Source organism: Drosophila hydei, unplaced genomic scaffold (genome assembly GCF_003285905.1).
Source record: "Drosophila hydei strain 15085-1641.00,03,60 unplaced genomic scaffold, DhydRS2 tig00008130-arrow-arrow-pilon, whole genome shotgun sequence".
Lineage (NCBI taxonomy): Eukaryota > Metazoa > Arthropoda > Insecta > Diptera > Drosophilidae > Drosophila > Drosophila hydei.
The window spans coordinates 109,594-130,785 of record NW_022045839.1 but is presented as its reverse complement, the minus strand read 5'-3'; the positions used below and the strand labels follow the sequence as shown (position 1 = coordinate 130,785).

Genomic DNA, 21,192 nt, shown 5'->3' with positions numbered 1-21,192 from the left:
CATTCGCAGGCCGTAGACCTCGCCGAGCAAGGCATTGAGGTTGATGTTCAAGTCGTAGCCGTGCGGCAAGTGCTGCAGTGTTGACAATTTGAAGTTGCATGTTGTTGTTGTTGTTGTTGTTGTCTGTTATAAGTTGTATGTTGTATTTGTTATTGCTGCTATTGACCGGTCTTTGCCTTTCACAAGAGACCGGCCCATGGATATTAGTGGGCGCAATATAAACACAATGTTGTTGTCGTTATTGCTGCTGCTGCTGCTGCTATTGCTGCTGCTGCTGCTATTGCTTTTTGCTTTTTGCTTTTGGCTTTTGCTTTTCATAGCCACAGCAATAATTGCTCAATGCCTTTTTTGGGGTCTGCCAGCGGAAACACGACTTGATTGCGACTTGCACTTGGCTTCGAAAGGCTTACGATGTGTGCGCCGTGCCACGGGTTAGTCTCTTTGTGTAAAGATTTGACTATTTGACTTGGCAGTGCATTTGCCCCGATGTCCAAGCAATCGAACACCGACAAACGGAAGCGCGTCGCACAAGCCAAACAAATATTGAGGAAAGCCAAGCAAACCCAACCCAAACCAACCCAGCCCAGACCCATCCAAGACATTTCAATTCAATGATGAGTCAAGCATATAAATTCTATAGACGCGCAACTTGATTGATGTCTCGAGGAAAGAGTTGTTAAATCTATGTACTTCCGCTCAATTAAGGATGATTGCGTAGAGCAAGCCAGCAGTTCGCCGGCTTAGAAATTGAATAGATATATAATTATCCATGCTGAATGTTCAGGAAGCATAGACAAAATGTGCTCAATACTAAATAAAATTAAACTTAAAACTGCTCTAGCTCGACTAAGAGATACCCTTACTAATAATGCTGCTTACATTCTATATTTACAGATTTTGAAAGTGGATGGGCGGAAGTAGACACAAATGGAGGTGCTTTATCTCTCTCTAGGGTTCTTGATAAGCAACTCACCAAGTTAAGTCAAGTTATCTTTAAATTACTCAATATCTGTTTATATATCTAAATTTAATCAATTTTTTGAAGCGGAATATCCATAATGTGAATGGCTTTAGAGAATCTTAGCTTTACTCTTTGAATTGTTCTCAAACTTAGCAATAAGACGGACGAAAAGACAGAACTATATCACAAATATCGAGAATATATGTATACTCTATGGAGTTCATCATGTCTCCTTCTGCCTGTTACATATATTGGGACTGATCTACATCCATCTTAAAGTGTCCAGCAACATAATGCTGAAGTTCATCAACTTGTTCTGTACAAACTCTTAATGCTCGTCATAAATAATTAATATTAAATGAATTCTAAAAGGTTAATTTGACAACCAAACACATGCTCTAGCACTGCGCGTTACAATTGCGCTGACATTCGCTTCATTTATCATGTCATCTTGACACGCGCTTCAAACAATTTCAGTTCCAGTTCAAGTTCCAGTTCCAGTTTCAGTTTTAGTTCCCGCGGCTAAACATATTGGCTGGCAGCTCCCTTTTTGACCTGGCCTGGGTTTTCTTTGAAAAGCATTAACACTAACAATAACATTAGCATTAACATTCATCAATTAACCGTTAACATTAATAGCAGCAACTGCAAACACAACAAACACAACATTCAACATGCGCTGCCTGCAAAGTTGACGCCTTTCAAAGTTGTCAACGTCATAAAGTCAAGCTAAGCTGAGGCTAATGTTGTTTGTAGTTTGTTATTATTGTTGTTGGCGTTGTTGGCGTTTGTTGCTGCTGCTGTTGGCCACGTTTTTACCGTTTGTCAACTGTCATATTTACGTTGTGTGCGTGTGTGTTTGCTTGTTATACATACATATATGTATAGCTATCTTTGTATGTGCGTGTGCCGCAGTTAATTTGTTATTATTTTGACATTAATTTGTTGATGATTTTTGAATGGGTTTCTCGCCGCGGGCTCTCAATAATTTGTAACTGTTATTATTAAATTTATATACCCAAAATACAAAAATAGAGAAACCCTACAGTGAAGCCTTAAGCTAAATATGAACAAACCTGTCTTGAGTGTACCAAAAACAAAAACAAAGTTTACTAAATTTAGAAAATATGACTGGGAAATGAAAAGAAATTTCCATATTTCTAAAGAACTCTCGATGTGTATAGAAGGAATAAAAATTAAGTTGAATACATTCCCAATAAACTAGAAATTTGTTAGCTGACTCCAAATAGTGCTAGTGTGAAATCAAATTATTTATATTTAAAATACAATTGAAGTTAGCTTGAATTTAATAGATCAGTTAATTAAATATGTCAAGTCAACTATTTAATATTGAAAATAATTTTGTTGCATGCAATAAATATATATGAATAAAAATTTTACAAATAAATAATAAATTATTTTTTAGCTCAACTTTCAACAATTTTTTTATTTAAAATAAATTGTTTAAAAATATTTTTTTTTAAATAAAATATGTTGATAACATTTTTATTTACTTTAATTTTTTATTATAATATTTATATGTTTTTGTATATGTTTATTAATATTAATTATTAATGTTGACATTTTTTAATATAATTTATAACTTGTATTATTTAATGACTTAATTATTATTATTTATTTATGCATGAGTAAGATTTTGTTTTATACTTTTATGTGTTTATTGCTCACTTTATTTATTTATTAATAAATTAAAATTTTAAACTTTTTTAATAGCAATTAATTTATGTTTATTTATTTACTTATATTTAATTTTATAATTTTTAATTCACATTTATTTTTTCATTCATTTTTTGTACAATATTTAACTTGACGGACTTTTGCGCTCTCCTTGACTGGTTCGACTATGTCACGTATTCCTGCCATTTCCTCTGTCTGCTCTCGCAATCCTGAACAGAAAAAGATACCGTCGTATAAATACGTTTTCGGGCAAGCGATTCGCATTTAAAACGCAAAGAGAAAAATTTCTGGTTAATTACGCCATTCACTATCATTAACACATTTCCTTGTCATCATTCTGCTGACCCAATTCAGCTGTGGCCGGCCAAAGCCACTAACTCAACTCAACTGGCCAAAGAAATTAAACAGTTTTTTGTTCGTACGGCGATTGCTGAAAATGTTTTCAACTTACGCGTTTACCTGAAAACGCTGACAGCTGCAATTAAGCCGCGGGGGCAACAAAGCCAACGACTAGCATTGCAATTAAATGGAATCATTTTCTGGAGCATCGAGCAGCAGCAACTTGTTGCAGTAGCACATTTGGGTAATGCGCATTGCTGCTCGACTTGCAGATACCCTGAAGCACGTTTTTGTCTTGCTTGGAAATGGGAAAGGTGGAGGAATCTTTATCATTCGTTGAAAATATAAGCCAAATTGTGCAGCTCTTGAACTGCGAGAGATAAGCTCAAATAACTAAAGTTAGATATAGATTTAGTTAATTTCATGGGCTTGATAAAAGTTAAAATTGCATTGACATAATATTAATACAAGTGCTCGCTAGAAAGTACTACATATAGGTCTATATATCTTATACTCTTCCAGATTAATGGGCTTATACAAGGAGAGGGAAAGAGAGCGAGCTAGACTGATAGAAGAACAGAGCTAGATCAACTGGATTGCTGATCCTAATCAAGTTTATGTCTTTAGCCACAGCTTCTTTTGCCTCTTACATAAATTATAGCTAAAACATAATACCCTGCTTAGGCATTTTCATAGGGTATACCAAATATTAAACTGAAGCCAGCCAAATTTAAGCAGAAACTGCAAGTGACATGAATAAATCACAAATATTGGCTAACGCTAAGCTGTCAGAACAAAGTTCAATGTGTACTTAAATATGAATATATATGGAGATATATATGCATACATATATAAGTATTTATTGAACTCTATACCATATACGAGTATATTAATTAATTGTTATTATTAAATTATTTATTTACATATTCGAAAGTCATTTAAAGCTTTCTTAGACTCTTAGCTTCTATATGCAGCTAGAGTAGAATTCATGCTATATTATCAATTTACCTATGTGCGTTAGTTTCAAGGTGAACTCAGTTAGAGCTTACAGTTTCTTGCATTTGCAGATCAAACAACAACCGAGAACATGTCGCCTTTACTAGCGATGAGCATGGCTAGAGCTTGCAGACAATAATATGACATGATTTGATAGATAACTCGAATTTACGATTCTAATTTTTAAAAATATCAAAATAAAAGCAAAAGTCAAAGCCTCTGACTGCAGCGAGCCATAAAGCCAATTACTGTCTGTCGCAGTCTTGCCGCAGTCTGCCAAAGATTTCTAATGACAATTTTGAAGCTATTGCCAAAGTTCATATTATATTATTATTAAATTTATAAACATTTTTTTTTAATTTATGCTGTCTCAAAGCTTTATATAAGTTTAAATTTCTTGCTTTTCTAGTTAGTCTTAGGTAATAATTTAGCTAAAAAATATCTAATTTTTAGCAAACGTTTAGCTATAAAATTTTTAATTTAAACTAAACCAAATATTAATTAACTTTAGTGACTGTTCTTAATATTCCTTTAGTAATTGCCTGCAAAAAGTATTGCTAGCATGAACTTGACCCAGCACAGCTGTTCCGGCTGTTTCACCTGGCAAACTCTAACAGGTAAGACGAAGCAACTGTGCAACACGTGAGCTTTATCTTCTCTTGTTTCTGTTTTTTTTTTTTGTGTTATTTTGTAATGAAGTTCACACGCTCGTTGCGGTCGCATTAACGTGACCATTAGCTGGGCAGCAGCTGAACAAGAAGAAGCAGAAGCAGAAACTAAAGCTGAAGCTGTGCGCATTTGGTAATGTGACTGCGCATCATAAATAACGAACGCCATTATCACATGCCCGCATGATGATTATCGCGAGCAGGCGGCAATTAAACAAGAGCGAAAGTAAAACATTTAACAGTTGAACAACAATACAAAAGTAAGCATAAGCCGCAGACTATAAAAAACAATAACAATTGCATATTTAAAACCCATTTAAAAGCCACAAAACAATAACAAGAGCCAAGACATGATTATATTTCGCTTCATCTTCTTTGAGCTTTCCCCCAGCGCTGAGGGAATTTAATAAATTAATACGTGTTGCACTTGCAGCAAGCGAAAATTAAGTGAAAACTATTATTGCTAACTATAACTAATTTCGAGCGAAACACACTTGAACTTGATTTAACTTTGAAAATGACAAATAAGAACTTTTCAGAGAGAGAGAAAGCAGTGGGCACAGCATATAGCTTATAGGTTTAGCATAGATCACTTTGTGATTATACACATATATCAAATATATTGTATATATATAGATCAGCTATAAAAGTAAATATATATAATTTTTCACAATCAAGTGACATATAACTATGCCATTTTTAACTGATCTGTGGATCAGCAAAATTTGACTGTTCGAGCTGCTCAGCTGTTGTACATACAGTTTTCATCTCTTTGCCACGCCCCAATTGCTATATGTTGTATATGTATATGGCTATATGTTGCTCTACTACTTAACACCTGAGTGTATACAGCAGTTTCAGTTTCAAATTTCAAGTCTCTAGCTTAGTCTATATAACTCTACACCAAAAAAAAAGTCAACTGAGATCCATTTGCAAGACTTGTTAATTCTAGCTCTAAAATATGAGGCAAATTTATATAATTCTGAATATATTTGTAGAGCTGAAATCTGTAGATCTAGTGAATATAAATTTATGACCTATTTGCCACGCCCCCAGTGAGCATATACCCAGAATCTTGATGCCTTATCAATCACTTATCACCCAACTCTGAGTTGGCCCAAAAACGAACTCTAATGCCGCTCGACAACGAGCAGAACATTTAAATCACATGACTTACATATGCCATGTTCCCTTGACTCTCCACTGACAGTCGAAAGAGTCTTTGAGACCCAAAAAAAAACTGATTCTTAGCCATAAAAAATCATGCGGTGTCATGACTTTAATTACTTTATTAGCCCCAACTGAAGGGGTCTGCATTTATTATTATTTTTATTTTTACTCTTTTCTCGCTGCTCTTTTTGGCCCACACACACTGGAGCGTCTGATATATGGAGGCCAGGACCTGTGGGCAGCTATCTGAGTCGGCCTTAGCGGTACTTCGAGGCTTAAGAAGCAGCGCAACAGAAATTAACCAAAGACAAATCGCTCACGCCCCCAGGGCGGCCACCGGACCAACATAACAATTTAATGTTACAATTTATTAATTCTTTTATGTATATATGCGCCATATATGCGCACATATATATATATATATACACATATATACATATATGTATATACTGATATCAGCTAACTGGCAGCGCATAAAAAAATTGCATTTATCACAAAGCTGCACAGTGGGTCGAAAGCAAATAAATAATGCTGAAAATTAAGAAGTTGAAAAGTAATTTCTAAGACATCGTATATATATCATATATAGTAAATTTTTATATGCTTGGCATATATATTTCATATATATATTTTTTTTTATATCAAATATATATATATATATATATATATATATACTCTTAATTAGAATTTATAAATAAATTATAAATCAATAACTCATCTCATAGTTTCATTCTATCATTTTATCTATAATATAAACATATCTTTATGGTATTTATAGCTTTGGTGCCACTGTAGACGTCTGTATATATAAAGAAAATAAAAATTTGTTGATGGCCAGGCAACAAATTGGACAAAAGGCAACTCGAGCCAGAGGCCCCTTGGCCGCTGTGGTCACACATTCCAGCAAAAGGCGTGCAAGGCCCGTGTACGTTGCCCAAAAAAAAATAATAATAAAAAAAAACAAAAATGATGAAGGAAAATTAATAATGAATGCGCCGAGGTAGCTGTCGAGGTAGCCAGGCCAGCTGAGAGAGTCAATGAAATGTGTGTGCGAGTGTATTAAAAATTAATTAAAAACTCACAACAAAACACAAAGTCAACTCGAGTCGAGTACATAGAAAGCAACAAAGTAACTAGAGAAATGCTCATTATCATGGCAACAACAACAACAGCAACGTCTGAGTCAGAGCTCTGTAGCGGGACGTGCTACGTGTTGGGCATATCAAGTCCAAGAACAAAGTCTTTTAGCAAAATTGATTGCGCAGCCAGCGAGAGTAGAGCATAGCGAATTGACCCACTGCGGCGAGTGTATCTATCAGATACAAAAGAGAGAAAGAAAAACGTTAGAATAGAATTGTTATAACTGCGCTCTCTTTACCTCAATATCAATAGACCAAGTTCTTTGGCACGCTTCAGCTGCAGCCGCAGCTTCAGCTTCAGCTTCAGCTTTGGTTTCAACTGTGGCTTCAGCTTTGGCTACTTCGACAAGCAAATTTTGTGATTCGCCTCGAGGCAAACTGTTGTTGTTGTTGCTCAATTTGCATAATTAGCGCATATTTCTCGACCATTAAACATATTTTTACAGCGCTTCTTTAATCACCTTTAAGTGAGAGTTAACAAAAAAAAAAAAACAAAAATATATACAAATAAAATTTGGTTAAAATCTTTTCTGGGCTGCATGGCGAAAGTCTGAAACTGTTTTATGCCCCAACTCAAATACTAAGCACATTTTCATTGCTCTAGGGCGGCAGTCATTATGAAACGAGAATCTTACACTGTTCAAAACTTAAAGGCTGAATACTAAATGCTCTTTGCTTAACTGATAGATACATCATATATGTATGGCAACTGTCTGATATCTGACTCATAAGCTTAACGTGTTTAACAGCTCAGATTTGAGCTGCTCAAACAGAACTTTTGCATATTTGACAAGACATTTTCAAGATCAAACTGTTTTCTATAAGTTCTATAAGTATTTCTCTTCTTAAGTGATTTTTCTCTCTGCTTGCAGCATATATTATATTATATGGCAACTTTTGCTACTACTAGAACCCAGAAGCTCTTGATATAACCACTCCAACAACCTGTTCACTTTCCATCTTTTCTTTTTGTTGCTCTACAGTAACTAATAATTAACAAATGAATGACCTCGAGCCTGCTGGCTTAATGAAAGTTGCATATTAAAGTAATTTTCCTCATGTGAAACTTTTGAATACCAACTTTGATATAAGATATAGTTTCTATGATTTGGGAGTGCGATCCATACCCTAACTAGATGAACTTAAATTTTTATACGTTTTAAGGCTGTGTTCATATATCTATCTATCTATCTATCTAATTTTATATATATCTATCTGTCTATCTATCTATCTATCTATCTATATATCTATCTATCTATCTATCTATCTATCTATCTATCTATCTATCTATGTACCTATGAATTTACCTTTCTACCTTTCTATCTATCTATCTATCTATCTATCTATCTATCTATGTACGTATCAATCTATCTTTCTAAATATCTAACTATATTTATAACTAGATATAGATGTATCTATAAATCTATCTATCTATATTTTTGTCTATCTGTCTATCTATCTATCCATCCATAGATATCTATATCTCTATCTGTCTATCTTCACATCTATTTGTCGATCTATCTATCTATCTATCTATCTATCTATCTATTTCTCTAAAAATAGATGCAAATGCAAACACGCCAGTCATTGGAACAGCAACTAGAAATCCGCTCAAATTGAACACATGAGAACTTGAATTAAAAGCACTTCGATTGCAATGATACATTTCGTAATTGCAATTGACCAGAGAGTGAAAGAAATTTCTGCCTCAGCTTAAAGATAATATTTGTTAGCTTAGCTGACACAGTGCCATATTATTAAGAGGTTTCCTTGCAGCATAACAGGAAACGGATGCAGAACTAAATTGAATAAATAAAGACTTTGCTCCATTGACAATTAGATGACCCAGATTTGAAATTCAGATTTTCCTAAGAGTAAATGATATGAATACAAATTCTGAGTAGTAAAACGGCTCTAATCTGTGCCTTTTTCCTTTGAATCAAATCATTTTGCAAACAAACATAAATAAAACCATTTCCCAGAGCATATTTACCACACTTGTTGCTGCCTGGGCTTCAGCTGCTGTCTGAAAATCTGTGGAATGCGCTTCAGCTAGACGGGGAAATGGCTAAATACGAGCAGCAGCAACAATAAACAAAAGCAATCCATTGAATAACGAATGCAGTCCAAGTGCAATTATCAAAGCAAAGCATTTCTTTGTCTGATCAGTGAGCTGTCCGCTGTTCGCTGCTGGCAGACTGAAAGGCATCGCACCTTCTGAGCTGAAGGTGTGCAGCAGTCAACTGATAACAGTTAGTAACAACGACAACATAATAAACACCCATAACAGCCACTGATGCAAATATTAACATGTAGCCCGAGAGATAAGTGAAAGATAAGAGCTGCATTGCTGTAAGTCACATTCAAAACGAACCAAAAAAGAGTGAGAAAATTTTTGGTTAAGACAGCGAGACAAAGCGATCTCTTTACCCGGAAGTTTTCAGTTGGGTGTTGCAACGGGCTGGGCTGGGCTGGGCTGGGCAGCTACTTTTACTTTAAACTGACTGCTTGCTGGCTTGCATAATAGGTTTAATAGATGCAGTTCAGTCAAGATGTGTGAGATATGCTTTAATAACCATAGAGAAAGATACAAATTTAGATACAAATACAGAAATAGGCTGGAAAGACAGATGCAAATGGAAGATAAAGCAGCAGATAACAGATATAGATACCAGGATACAGATACACAGATACAAACAAAGATATAGATGACAGATACATAGATACACAGCTGCAGATACATCTATAGAAACTGCTGCAGATACTAATACAGATACAAATAAGGATACAGATACAGATACAGATACAATTGAGATTTAGATACAGCTAATCAAATATATACACACATAGACAGATACAGAAACACAATTAGGCATACAGATACAAAGGCAGATATCTCTCTGGAGAGGGAGACAGATACAAATGGAGATACAGCTACATTTACAGATACAGTGACACAGAGATACAGATACTGATAGTAGCGAGTCGCACACGCCCCAAATAAAGCGACAAGAGTCGCGCTAACCGCTCACGATCCGAGCGCTAATTCAAACAAATTGCAGCATAAATGCATTATAAAAGGCAGAGGAGCAAACACGACCGACATCCGACGCGACACAGCGATCCGTGTGTGTGTGTGTGTGTGCGTGCGTGTGTGACAGTATTAAAAGGCAACGGATTCTGGATTCTGGATTCTTGATACTCGAATACTCCGCATAGAAAACGCATATGATAAATTACACAAAAAGCTAGTTTCAAGCACACGGCTGCTGTAAATGTGGGCTGTGCACAGTGGTACGAAAGTTAGTCAGGAACTCTAAGCAAATAAGTTTAAGTATTTAATGCTAATGATAGGGCCTTCGTATATAGTAAATCAAGGATGTCTTGGAGTGATCTAAGCTTGGACAATCCCTTGTCTAAATATTTTTGGCCTCTAATCTGTAGACTGCTAAAAAGAATTCTGGAACTGATCAAAAAATTAAATGCGCTGACTCAGAACCGGCTTTCAAGCGCTGCTACCAACAAATCGTTTTACATCAGTTTCAAATCATTTAATGTTACGCTTTAATTCACATTCCGAGTGCATTTGCCGCTCCATTTTGTCGAAGCCCCCAGGAATTTGAGTCGAGCAGCGTTTTTTTTTTTTCTTTCACATTAATGATGATGAGCACCCACTGTGCAGCGGGCAGCTAGAGTAAGCAGCAAGTGCTTTGTTGTTGCTGTTGTTGGTGCAGCTAATTTGATTAATGATAAGCCGAGCTTAACTGACGACGATTGTGATTCATTATGTGCGCACATCCAGCACACTTAGCGCAAAAGATATAGATTCAGCTATGGCTCCAGATGCAGATGCAGTAGCTGCTGCGAATTGCATTTAATAGATTGTTGGCATAGAACGACCAGAGACAGAGCATTATTTTATTAGCTTGACAACATGTGTCCGTTGTTAGGCAATTGCCATAGATATCGCTCTCTCTCTCTTTCTGTCTTTCTCCCTCTCCTTCTCTTTCACTTGCCAATTGAATTGAATTTAATGTTGCGATCACCATCATATGCGAAATATGCTTTCGTTATCTATGAAATACAATTTAGTTGGCTGATTACATGCAATGAGCCATTTCCTTTGTTGTGTCGACTCGCACGCTAATGCCATAGTAGAATCCGTTGTTGCAACTATCTATCCATCTATCTAGCTATACAGCCATATATATCGAAGCTTCGTCACAGCTGTTGGCCACTTGCAGCGCCCCATTTGGGTCAGAACAGAGCGGGCTATTGAAAACATTGAAAGAAAGGCGGTCAGAGCGCATTTACGTTTGATTTGTCTACACAGATTAGGCCATCGACTCATAAGAGGGGCAAATGCGGAACTCGCATAAGCATAAGTATAAGCATAAGTATAAGTATAAGTATAAGTATAAGTATAAGTATAAGTATAAGTATAAGTATAAGTATAAGTATAAGTATAAGTATAAGTATAAGTATAAGTATAAGTATAAGTCTAAGTATAAGATAAGTATAAGTATAAGTATAAGTATAAGTATACGTATAAGTATAAGTAAGTATAAGTATAAGTATAAGTATAAGTATAAGTAAAGTATAAGTATAAGTATAAGTATAAGTATAAGTATAAGTATAAGTATAAGTATAAGTATAAGTATAAGTATAAGTATAAGTAATAAGTATAAGTATAGTATAAGTATAAGATAAGTATAAGTATAAGTATAAGTATAAGTATAAGTATAAGTATAAGTATAAGTATAAGTATAAGTATAAGTATAAGTATAAGTATAAGTATAAGTATAAGTATAAGTATAAGTATAAGTATAAGTATAAGTATAAGTAAAGTATAAGTATAAGTATAAGTATAAGTATAAGTATAAGTATAAGTATAAGTATAAGTATAAGTATAAGTATAAGTATAAGTATAAGTATAAGTATAAGTATAAGTATAAGTATAAGTATAAGTATAAGTATAAGTATAAGTATAAGTATAAGTTATAAGTATAAGTATAAGTATAAGTATAAGTAAGTATAGTATAAGTATAAGTATAGTATAAGTATAAGTATAAGTATAAGTATAAGTATAAGTATAAGTATAAGCTAAGTAAAGTATAAGTATAAGTATAAGTATAAGTATAGTATCGTATAAGTATAAGTATAAGTATAGTATAAGTATAAGTATAAGTATAAGTATAAGTATAAGGATAAGTCTAAGTATAAGTATAAGTATAAGTATAAGTATAAGTATAAGTATAAGTATAAGTATAAGTATAAGTATAAGTATAAGTTATAAGTATAAGGATAAGTATAAGTATAAGTCTATAAGTATAAGTATAAGTATAAGTATAAGTATAAAGTCTAGTATAAGTATAAGTATAAGTATAAGTATAAGTATAAGTATTATAAGTATAAGTATAAGTATAGTATAAGTATAAGTATAAGTATAAGTATAAGTATAAGTATAAGATAAGTATAAGTATAAGTATAAGTAAGTATAAGTATAAGTATAAGTATAAGTATAAGTATAAGTAAAGTAAGTATAAGTATAAGTATAAGTATAAGTATAGTATAAGTATAAGTATAAGTATAAGTATAAGTATAAGTATAAGTATAAGTATAAGTATAAGTATAAGTATAAGTATAAGTATAAGTATAAGTATAAGTATAAGTATAAGTATAAGTATAAGTATAAGTATAAGTATAAGTATAAGTATAAGTATAAGTATAAGTATAAGTATAAGTATAAGTATAAGTATAAGTATAAGTATAAGTATAAGTATAAGTATAAGTATAAGTATAAGTATAAGTATAAGTATAAGTATAAGTATAAGTATAAGTAAGTATAAGTATAAGTATAAGTATGTATAAGTATAAGTATAAGTATAAGTATAAGTATAAGTATAAGTATAAGTATAAGTATAAGTATAAGTATAAGTATAAGTATAAGTATAAGTATAAGTATAAGTATAAGTATAAGTATAAGTATAAGTATAAGTATAAGTATAAGTATAAGTATAAGTATAAGTATAAGTATAAGTATAAGTTATCAACGAAAAGTGTGATGAAAATCTTTTTAGCAGCAACAAGAATACATTTATTTTAGACCATTATCTGATGATTATGAAACTGGAGAATGAATCTAAATATATTATTTATTAATTTAGCTTTCTACGCTCCTATTGTAGTTTTTCTTTCCTCTGTTCACTGTGCAAGTTTTTTGATGTTTTTGTGATTTTAGCTGCTGTTTTTGTTGTGTGTGCGCGGGTAGCAAGTGGGTATTTATATATAATGTGTTAACATATAATTCGTAATACTGTTGTTGATAGTTGTTCGTTTATGCACTGGCTTTCTCGCGCTCCTTGCGCTCCTTGTCACGCTGCTTTTGTAGCTCTTGCCTGAGTTTTTCCTTTTCTTTTTTTATCTTTTCACGCTCCTTTTCCTGCTCTTGGATCCGCTTCATTTCCTCCTTTTCATAGGCTTCGAACTCCTCGCGATCCTGCGTCAGCTGTATGAGTTCGGCCATTTCGTCTTCATTGAGATCGCCCTCATCGAGATCCTTTTGCATCAGCTCCACCTCACGGGTCATGGCCTCCTTGGCCTTGCGACGTCGCACTTGTAGCTCCTTAGCATCCAATTTATTCTGACGACGCTGTTCGCGCTCCTCCTTCTCCTCCTCCCGGCGCTCCTCCTCCTTAGCGAACTCCTCCATCTCATCCTCAGTGTATGGATAATCCGGAATATCATGAAACAACTTAAAATCTTCCGACTGTACGCAAAGAAAAACGCTGCCAATGAGCGCCGCAATGCCGCTCACCAGAGCCATATTGTATCTGGAGTTCTTGGCTCTCCAATCCTTCATAAAGTCACCCTGCGGCTTGGGCAAATCATCGAAGACGGCATGAGTGCCGCCGCTTGGAAAGCAGCCCGGCTTGGGCGGCGGCGGCTTCTCTGGTGGACAATTGCCTGCCTCCGACTTCCCAGACATGTATCGGTTAACAATCAGAAACTTGCTCAATTTACTAATGCGTACTGCACGCTCAGTTCAGATTAATATATATATAAATAGTGACTCACAGATTTATCTAATGTTTACTTACTCTCACGCGACATACGCGATGGAGCGGCCATCAGAAGTCTGGACATATTTCCCTTTCGTCCCTTCGCCGTGCACTGATAGCAAATGCGTAGGATTTGTTTACTTGATGTGTGACTGAAAAAAATATAATTGTCCTCGCTGACAGTAACTTTCTCAAAAGCTGCTGCGTTTCAACTTTGATTTTTTTTAGTTTTTCCTTTTTTTTGTTCTCTGTAAGCGAAGCCAGCACTGTCAATGGCAGTAAAAAAAAGTGCAATTTATACGAATTCTGCGAGTTTACGCAAAGTTTGATGAATAATTTGTTTTCCTTAAACGAAAACTAAACTAAAGCGATACTAAACAGGATGATTTTTATTTTATTATCAATATGCTCCTTAGCAACTTGTTCTTTTCTCTTAACTAAAAGGCTACTTGATGTGAAATGTTGTTTTGAATTAAAACGAAAAGACGAAAGGTTGATCAAATATATAACAAATTCCTGGAGCTACGAAATATTATATATTTTTATATATTATATATTTTATATATATTATACATGTAGTTTTAATGGCTTCTAGCGTTTGAACTGCAACACAATATTTTAATTATTTATTATTTCAACTATATATCTTTTTCAAATATTTTATGTATAAAAATAAATATAAACTTATCACAAATAGGTTTATTATATTTATATTATATATATATATTTTTTTCAGAAATTATTTTAAAAATGTATCCAAAAAATTGAAATAAATTTTTAAAATATTCTAATTTACTTTAACATTTTCTACAATTTTTTAACAAATAATTTCAAAACCATTTAAAATTAAATTTTGAACAAAAATCAAAATTCTATAAAAATAACTTTAGTAAATAATGAATTACTATTTTTATAGCTCTGTCATTGCAATAAATGTACAAAACTGAAAACTTAGTATGAGTGCGCCATAAAAAAGCTCTTGTGTAATCTGTTTTTGGAGCTCAATACCGCCAAATACCATAAATCACGGCACAAAGCAAATTTGTTGTAAACTCTGTGATTTTTTAGAGCACCAAATTTGGTTACTAACTCAGAGGGCAGCGTCCATTTGCTGCGATAACAAAGAAACATAACTGCGCGACAAAATAGGTAAAGAGACGTGGACGATAATTTGGAGAACGGTCGACAGATACAGAGGCAAAGCTTATCTGCTGCAGAGATACCTGAAGAGCTGCAGACGGCACCCAGAGCCCCAGCCCAGCCCAAGCAGCACATTAGCATGTTAGAGAGCATCAGAGAAAAATTTCATGGAAATTTATGACGCCCAAAAGAACAAATCTACAAAGGTGTCACGTGCGTGCTGCCAGCCCACAACAAACACTAGAAAAGTTGTCAAAAATTTTGTATAGTTGACGATGCATAGAGATTGAACAAAAGTAGTGCGTCGTTCGTAGTTTAAACAGATAAAGAAGCTAAAGAGAAGCTAATCACGTCAGTTGCACGCCCCAACCAGACTGCGAGAATGCGGTCAACAAACTTGTTCCCAGTTGCAGTTGCAGTTGCAGTTGCAGTTAGACACTGACTGCGTAGAGGGTGTGGGCGTAGGCGATTTTGACTGTGGGTAGGTGAAAATAATTTAATCACACTTTGAATGCTGAAACAAGTTGCTTTATAATATCGATATCTACTATATATATATATATACATATATATATAAATATACATATATATTATATGGTTCTATTCGATGTTAATGGGCTCGCTTGCTCTTGAATCCCTTTTTGCCCGATTTATGTGGTTGTTCCTTTGCTTTCTGTTGCCTCTTTTTCCTGCAGTAGCACAAGTACGAGGCTATGGCAAACAAGGCATAGAGTATGGCAGCTATATAGCAGCGTATTGCCAGATCTCCGAATAAGCGATCAGCGTCAGTTCGGAACTCTTTCAGACTCGTATAGTGCTCCTTCAATGGCAGAGTGTCAATCAGAGATAGTGAGTTGAGCGAATAGGACATTCCCATCAGGACCAACTGAATTGCGCCCCAGATGCTTATGAGCAGGCAGAATAGTGTGCACTTCTTACCGCAAATCATTTTAAGTGTTTCCTTTGCTCTTCACAAAATCTGTATAAATTTTTGTATAGATAGATCGTGTGACGGCTAAAGCAAAACCACATCTCGCCTCTCTCTCTCTCTCTCTCTCATTAGCTCAGACAGGTGCAAAAGCCACATGAAATGAAAAGTTTCCGCCACATGAACCAATTGCTTGATAGCCCCAGCTCCAGCTCAAGCTCTTGCTCTTGCTTTTGCCTCTAACCTTGTGCGATTTTAATGACATTAGATCTTGCCGGCCAGATTGTGAAGGTTAGACCCAGCCCCAAACACATAGATATATAACATGTAGAGCTTTGACTCTTTACATCGACTCGAGCTAACACTCGCTTTCAGTTGCTTTTGCGGTTGCTGTTGCTGTTGCTGTTGCTGTTGCGGTTGCGTTTCGTGTCGGGTTGTTCAACTCGTGCACACATTTTGCATACATTTTGTTTCGGTCTCGGATTCTATGAGCCACAACAGTTGCTTGACAGCTGCTGTTAGTGACAGCTCAACTATTTTAAAGAGTTCACAAATTGAAAAAAAATTACTTTCCTTAAAATTGGTTTCATTTACCCTATACAGATTTTGGGTACAAGTATAAGGTGTATATATAGGTATATGCTGCTTAGATTACTTTATCAAATTCAATAGATTTTATTAAACTTGTAAGAACTCTGGAAATAGTTCCAAAAGCTAATATGAATAAGGCTCGTCTATTATATTTGATCAAATTTAGTAACTTATTTTATATATATTATATTTTCCCTAAGACATTAACGTACTCAAACAGAATTGCCTTAATAAATATCATTTATCAAGATTCCTTTTTGAGGAACTACAACGCACGCGCTGTCGTTTATATTTTAGGATTTATCATTTAATTCTTTCGTTTCTGCTATCTGAAAGTACTATTTCCGCCCTCCAAATGTCGTTTTAAATTTTTTTAAAAAATTACTCATTTGTTTATAAATTTTACTGACAAACTGCCATTAATATTTTATCCTATCTGTCTCTCTCTCTCTCAAGCAATTGTGCTGGTCTTTCACAAAAATTGTATAAAAATTTCATAAAGTATCTTGGAGGATATGAGTAATATAACAATACTTTAATAAATGCGCCACTATACAATATTTTGTCTCTATTTTAGATTAGCAAATATCAAAAACTTAGAACTAATTGAATTCAATTTCATATTCCACACAGCAAAACACTGCAGAAGAATTCAGTTTAATGCTTCGCTAGTAAATTCTGCTTAGACTTTGTGGTGAAAATTATAAAATTCTGAGAAATCCATTTTCAAAAATTGACAAAATAAAGAATAAATTATTAATTTCTCTTTAAAAATGTTTATGTTTTTTAAAAATATTTTGAAAAAAATTTTAAATATTTTTCAAATTCCATTAATCAAATTGAAATATTTTAATAATATATACCGAAAATATCATGTAATAAGTCAGTTACAGTCACTTCGCATCATTTTATGGGAAAACTCGCTCTATGTCCATAGTTAAGTATTGAAGTATAGCTTGAACTATTTTTAGCTCACATGTAATCTACTTAAGTTATTTATAGCACGCATTGCCACAGCACTTCGCCCTGAGAGCTCTGCATATTTATACCAACGTTTTCTTTATGGCGAACTATACAATAAAAGTAAAAGAAAAGTAAAGAAAACAACAGCAAAACTTACCGATTTTCCATATAACGCATTAAATGGTACTTCGTTTCGAAAAAATCTCCTAAAACGAGTAGCAAATGCGAAAAAGTCGCTATAAAAATGTTTGCCAAGTGCCTTAAAAATCCGTTACACGCGTTAAGCTTGCGAAAATTCGTGAGACGGTTTTATGTTTGTATTTCTTTATTATTTTTATTTTCTTCCATTTGTTGTTACTGTTGTTGTTGTGCTTCTTGTTTACACCACGTTTTTGCAGTCGTTAGTTTTATGGGTGCACAAAGCCTTAAACTGTTTTCTTCTTTCTTTTTTTCTTCCTTCTATGTCTTTCTTTCTTGCTGCAAAGTGCAAAAGGCTTTCAATTAGGAATCGCCATTAATTGAATTCTCTTAAGTTCTAGGATACGCGCTCTTAAGTTAACAGCAATGCAAAGCTCCGAGAAAAAGCTTTTATGATTCCGTTTTTTATAGACTTCTATGAGCATTAAACGATTGTTGCAACATTTATTAATTGTGAATAAAATATTTATTAATATTCTTTTTTTAATTTAACAATTTGAAACTTGATCATAATTTTATCAATATAAAAAAAAATTGTAGCTCAGCCATCAAAAATTGACCCAACGAAAACCTTGACATTAGCTTGTTTGATTTCGAACAGCTCATTTTACATTTTTTACATGTCTCGTAATCGCCTATCAATCAAGCTACAGTGGCAACTCTAATGAAGGACAGCCGCATTAAGGTATTTAATTGCATAAGCTGCGTTAGTTATAATTATGCTTTGCATGGGTCAAAAACACTTTGCTCTAATTTAAGGAATTTCATAATCGAACTATATAATATAATTTGGATATATATATATGTATATGTATATGTCTGCTTTGAAAGCGGCTTGGCTCCGGCTATCATTTGGCGAAGAGAGAAATTCCGCAACAGTCAACAAATTATCAAAACAAATAATTCTTATGGAGCGCTGCGCGCAGCATTTTCTTTTTCAACTGAATTTATGCATATAAAGTTATTTTTATTTATTTATTTTCTTCACATTATTATTATTCTTGTAATTTGTGATAAGATGGCATAGCAAATATGCATTTGATGTGCCTGTTGCTGCTGTTGTTGTTGTTGTCATTTGTTTTGCATTCTGTAAGTAAAACACTTGTTGAAACGCACACACATACACATAGACAACGACACACACACACGCACGCATATGCCGTAGCGCGCTTTGAATCAGAGCTTGGCGTATATACCGTATAAAGCAGGCTGGCTACACAAGAGCCAAAACAAACACGAAATTGAACCAGTACCGCAAAAGAGACAGCGTGAGTGAGAGAGACCGTAACGAAGCGCGACACAACCAACTTGCTCCACGTTCGCTGCTGGAATGAAACTAGTGAGCGCAGCCAAGCATTGGAGAGACGCCGCGTCGATTGTGTTTAGCTGTTGGCGCTTGCTTGCATGTTAGCGAGGTATTTGGAGTTCTGGAGTACAGCATAAGCGATTTGCAAGATATTATAGATGTAATAATAAAAATTAGTAACAATTTTTTTCAAATGCAACTAATTGTTTAGCATTTAAATGATTTCAATTTTAACTTATTTGAATACTATTTATTGAGATTGTCTTAAAATGGAATTTTCGCATATATAAATTGGGCCAATTTTATCTCAATTAACAAATATAAAAATTTATATTATAAATAAAACACATAAATAAAATTGTTTCATTTAACCAACTGTTGATTGAAATGACAGTTTGATAAATTAACAGTCTGCTGTTAACTTAACATTATGCGGTATGATTTAACTCTCAGAGAGAGTAACAGACTTCTGCTGTACAAGTATGAGCTGTCGGACAGAAAGCTAACTGCTGTGACGGACTACATTAAAAAATGTTATTAAAGTGCGCGGCTTAAAAGCAGTTGATGCAATGTGAAATATATTACTTAACTAAAATACAACAATTTTTATTTAAATATTAATAATTCATAATGAATAAAATTTGATTTGTTGAAATTAAGATTTAAATTAAAATATGTTAAATTTATTTATTATTAGTTGAAAGTTTCATTTAATAAAATAAATTTGTAAAATTATACTTTAATTAATAATTTACAAAAAAAAACTATTTTATATAGTCATAAATAATTTGATATAAGGCAGCTGCAGAGTCAAAAAGAAGTGAATGGAACTTTTAAAGCTGGCAAAATATATATTTAATATTTTATAATACCTGTAAATGTTTTCAAAAATATTTTTAATGATAAATTAAATGAAATGATGACATATTGAAATATAGCTTAATTATTATTGTTATTGTTATTTGTTCCTTTTTTGAACTTCCATGTCAAAAGATTTATTCAAGTCTAAGAGTCTATTTACAAGACCCTAAATAGAGACACAGCTTTTGTGTCTAACAAACAAATAAATATTCTTAAATTTGTAGATATTGAAAATGTTTTTGTATTTTTTGTTGCCGTTTGTCCATATAATATTTGTGAGTGGAAAAGATTTCCTGTTGGCAGCAATTAAAGCTCAGCTTTTATGGCAATTTAATCGGTAGCGCTTAGAGCTATTTTGCGATCATTAAAAGCAGATCTCTGGCTGCTAATTTTGGCCAACAGCACAAGCATAAGCACAAGCAACTCAGCTAATGCCATAAAAAACAAGTGTGATCGAAGCTACGCCCATGGCCAGTTAGCATGAATTACTTTTTGATTACTGGCCATATGCATATGGACAGATAGAACGATCGATAGATCGATATGAAGTTAGCTGTGATCGCCTTAAAAGGCCAACGCCAGATACTTTCGCAGCTGTTGGCGGATTTCCGCTCCCAAGCTACTAGAATTTCCAGCCACCCAAATGACAAAAATGTGCCCATGATTAGAGAGCCTCGAAGTGGTCTTAAAGCCAAAGTTTGTCATTTGATACTGCAGCAGGAGGCGTGGAGAGCAGCAGCGAGAGAGGCCTAAGCACTCGAGCGATTAGCATGTTAAACAGCGGCTGCTTAAAGACTATAATTAAGCGACATAAACTTGGGTATTAGGCGCTAAATACACACACACGCACACAGTCCAAAAAGCTCCACACAGAGAGACAGTGTGGAGGGGAAACTGAGTAAAACGGGGGGCCTCTCATGATTTGCATAACTGTTTGGCTGGGGCACGCACTCGACGTCTCGATCATCTGGGTGTGAGTCTGGCCCATGGGCCTGGCTTGCATTCGAAACAGACGGCTGACGGCAGACGGCATGGCAAACGAAAAACGGAGGCAAACAACAACAAGCACACACACACACTAACACATTGATATGCACCTGTCCACATATGCGACACGTTGGGCTTTCATTTGCTGCCTAAGAAAGAGTAAACAGTCCCCAGTCGCATATTCTA

At 34.2% G+C, this 21,192-nt stretch overlaps 3 protein-coding genes across 9 annotated transcripts in view; all 3 read right to left on the bottom strand.

Annotated features, from left to right (window-relative positions):
• LOC111596986 (homeobox protein 5) overlaps positions 1–19,175 on the bottom strand; it is a 53,875-nt gene extending 34,700 nt beyond the window's left edge. For 3 of the 7 annotated variants that reach the window (XM_023311470.2, XM_023311478.2, XM_023311477.2), the window contains exons 1-2: positions 19,049–19,169; positions 17,812–18,131 (exon numbers count right to left, since the gene is read on the bottom strand). The gene's annotated coding sequence lies outside the window, so the exon portion shown is untranslated. Of the gene's footprint in view, positions 1–17,811; positions 18,132–18,968 lie in introns of all 7 variants that reach the window. The other 4 variants (XM_023311472.2, XM_023311471.2, XM_023311473.2 and 1 more) reach the window with 4 other exon arrangements.
• On the bottom strand, positions 13,113–14,453 carry LOC111596990 (histone-lysine N-methyltransferase, H3 lysine-79 specific). Its single transcript, XM_023311481.2, has 2 exons — positions 14,072–14,453; positions 13,113–14,003 (listed from the first exon to the last, which is right to left on the bottom strand). Exons 1-2 carry the CDS (start codon positions 14,115–14,117, stop codon positions 13,309–13,311), a joined length of 741 nt encoding a protein of 246 aa, XP_023167249.1. The 5' UTR covers positions 14,118–14,453; the 3' UTR covers positions 13,113–13,308.
• On the bottom strand, positions 15,776–16,197 carry LOC111596991 (ribonuclease kappa). Its single transcript, XM_023311482.2, has one exon. It carries the CDS (start codon positions 16,119–16,121, stop codon positions 15,783–15,785), a length of 339 nt encoding a protein of 112 aa, XP_023167250.2. The 5' UTR covers positions 16,122–16,197; the 3' UTR covers positions 15,776–15,782.
• Positions 19,176–21,192: the final 2,017 nt, after the last annotated feature.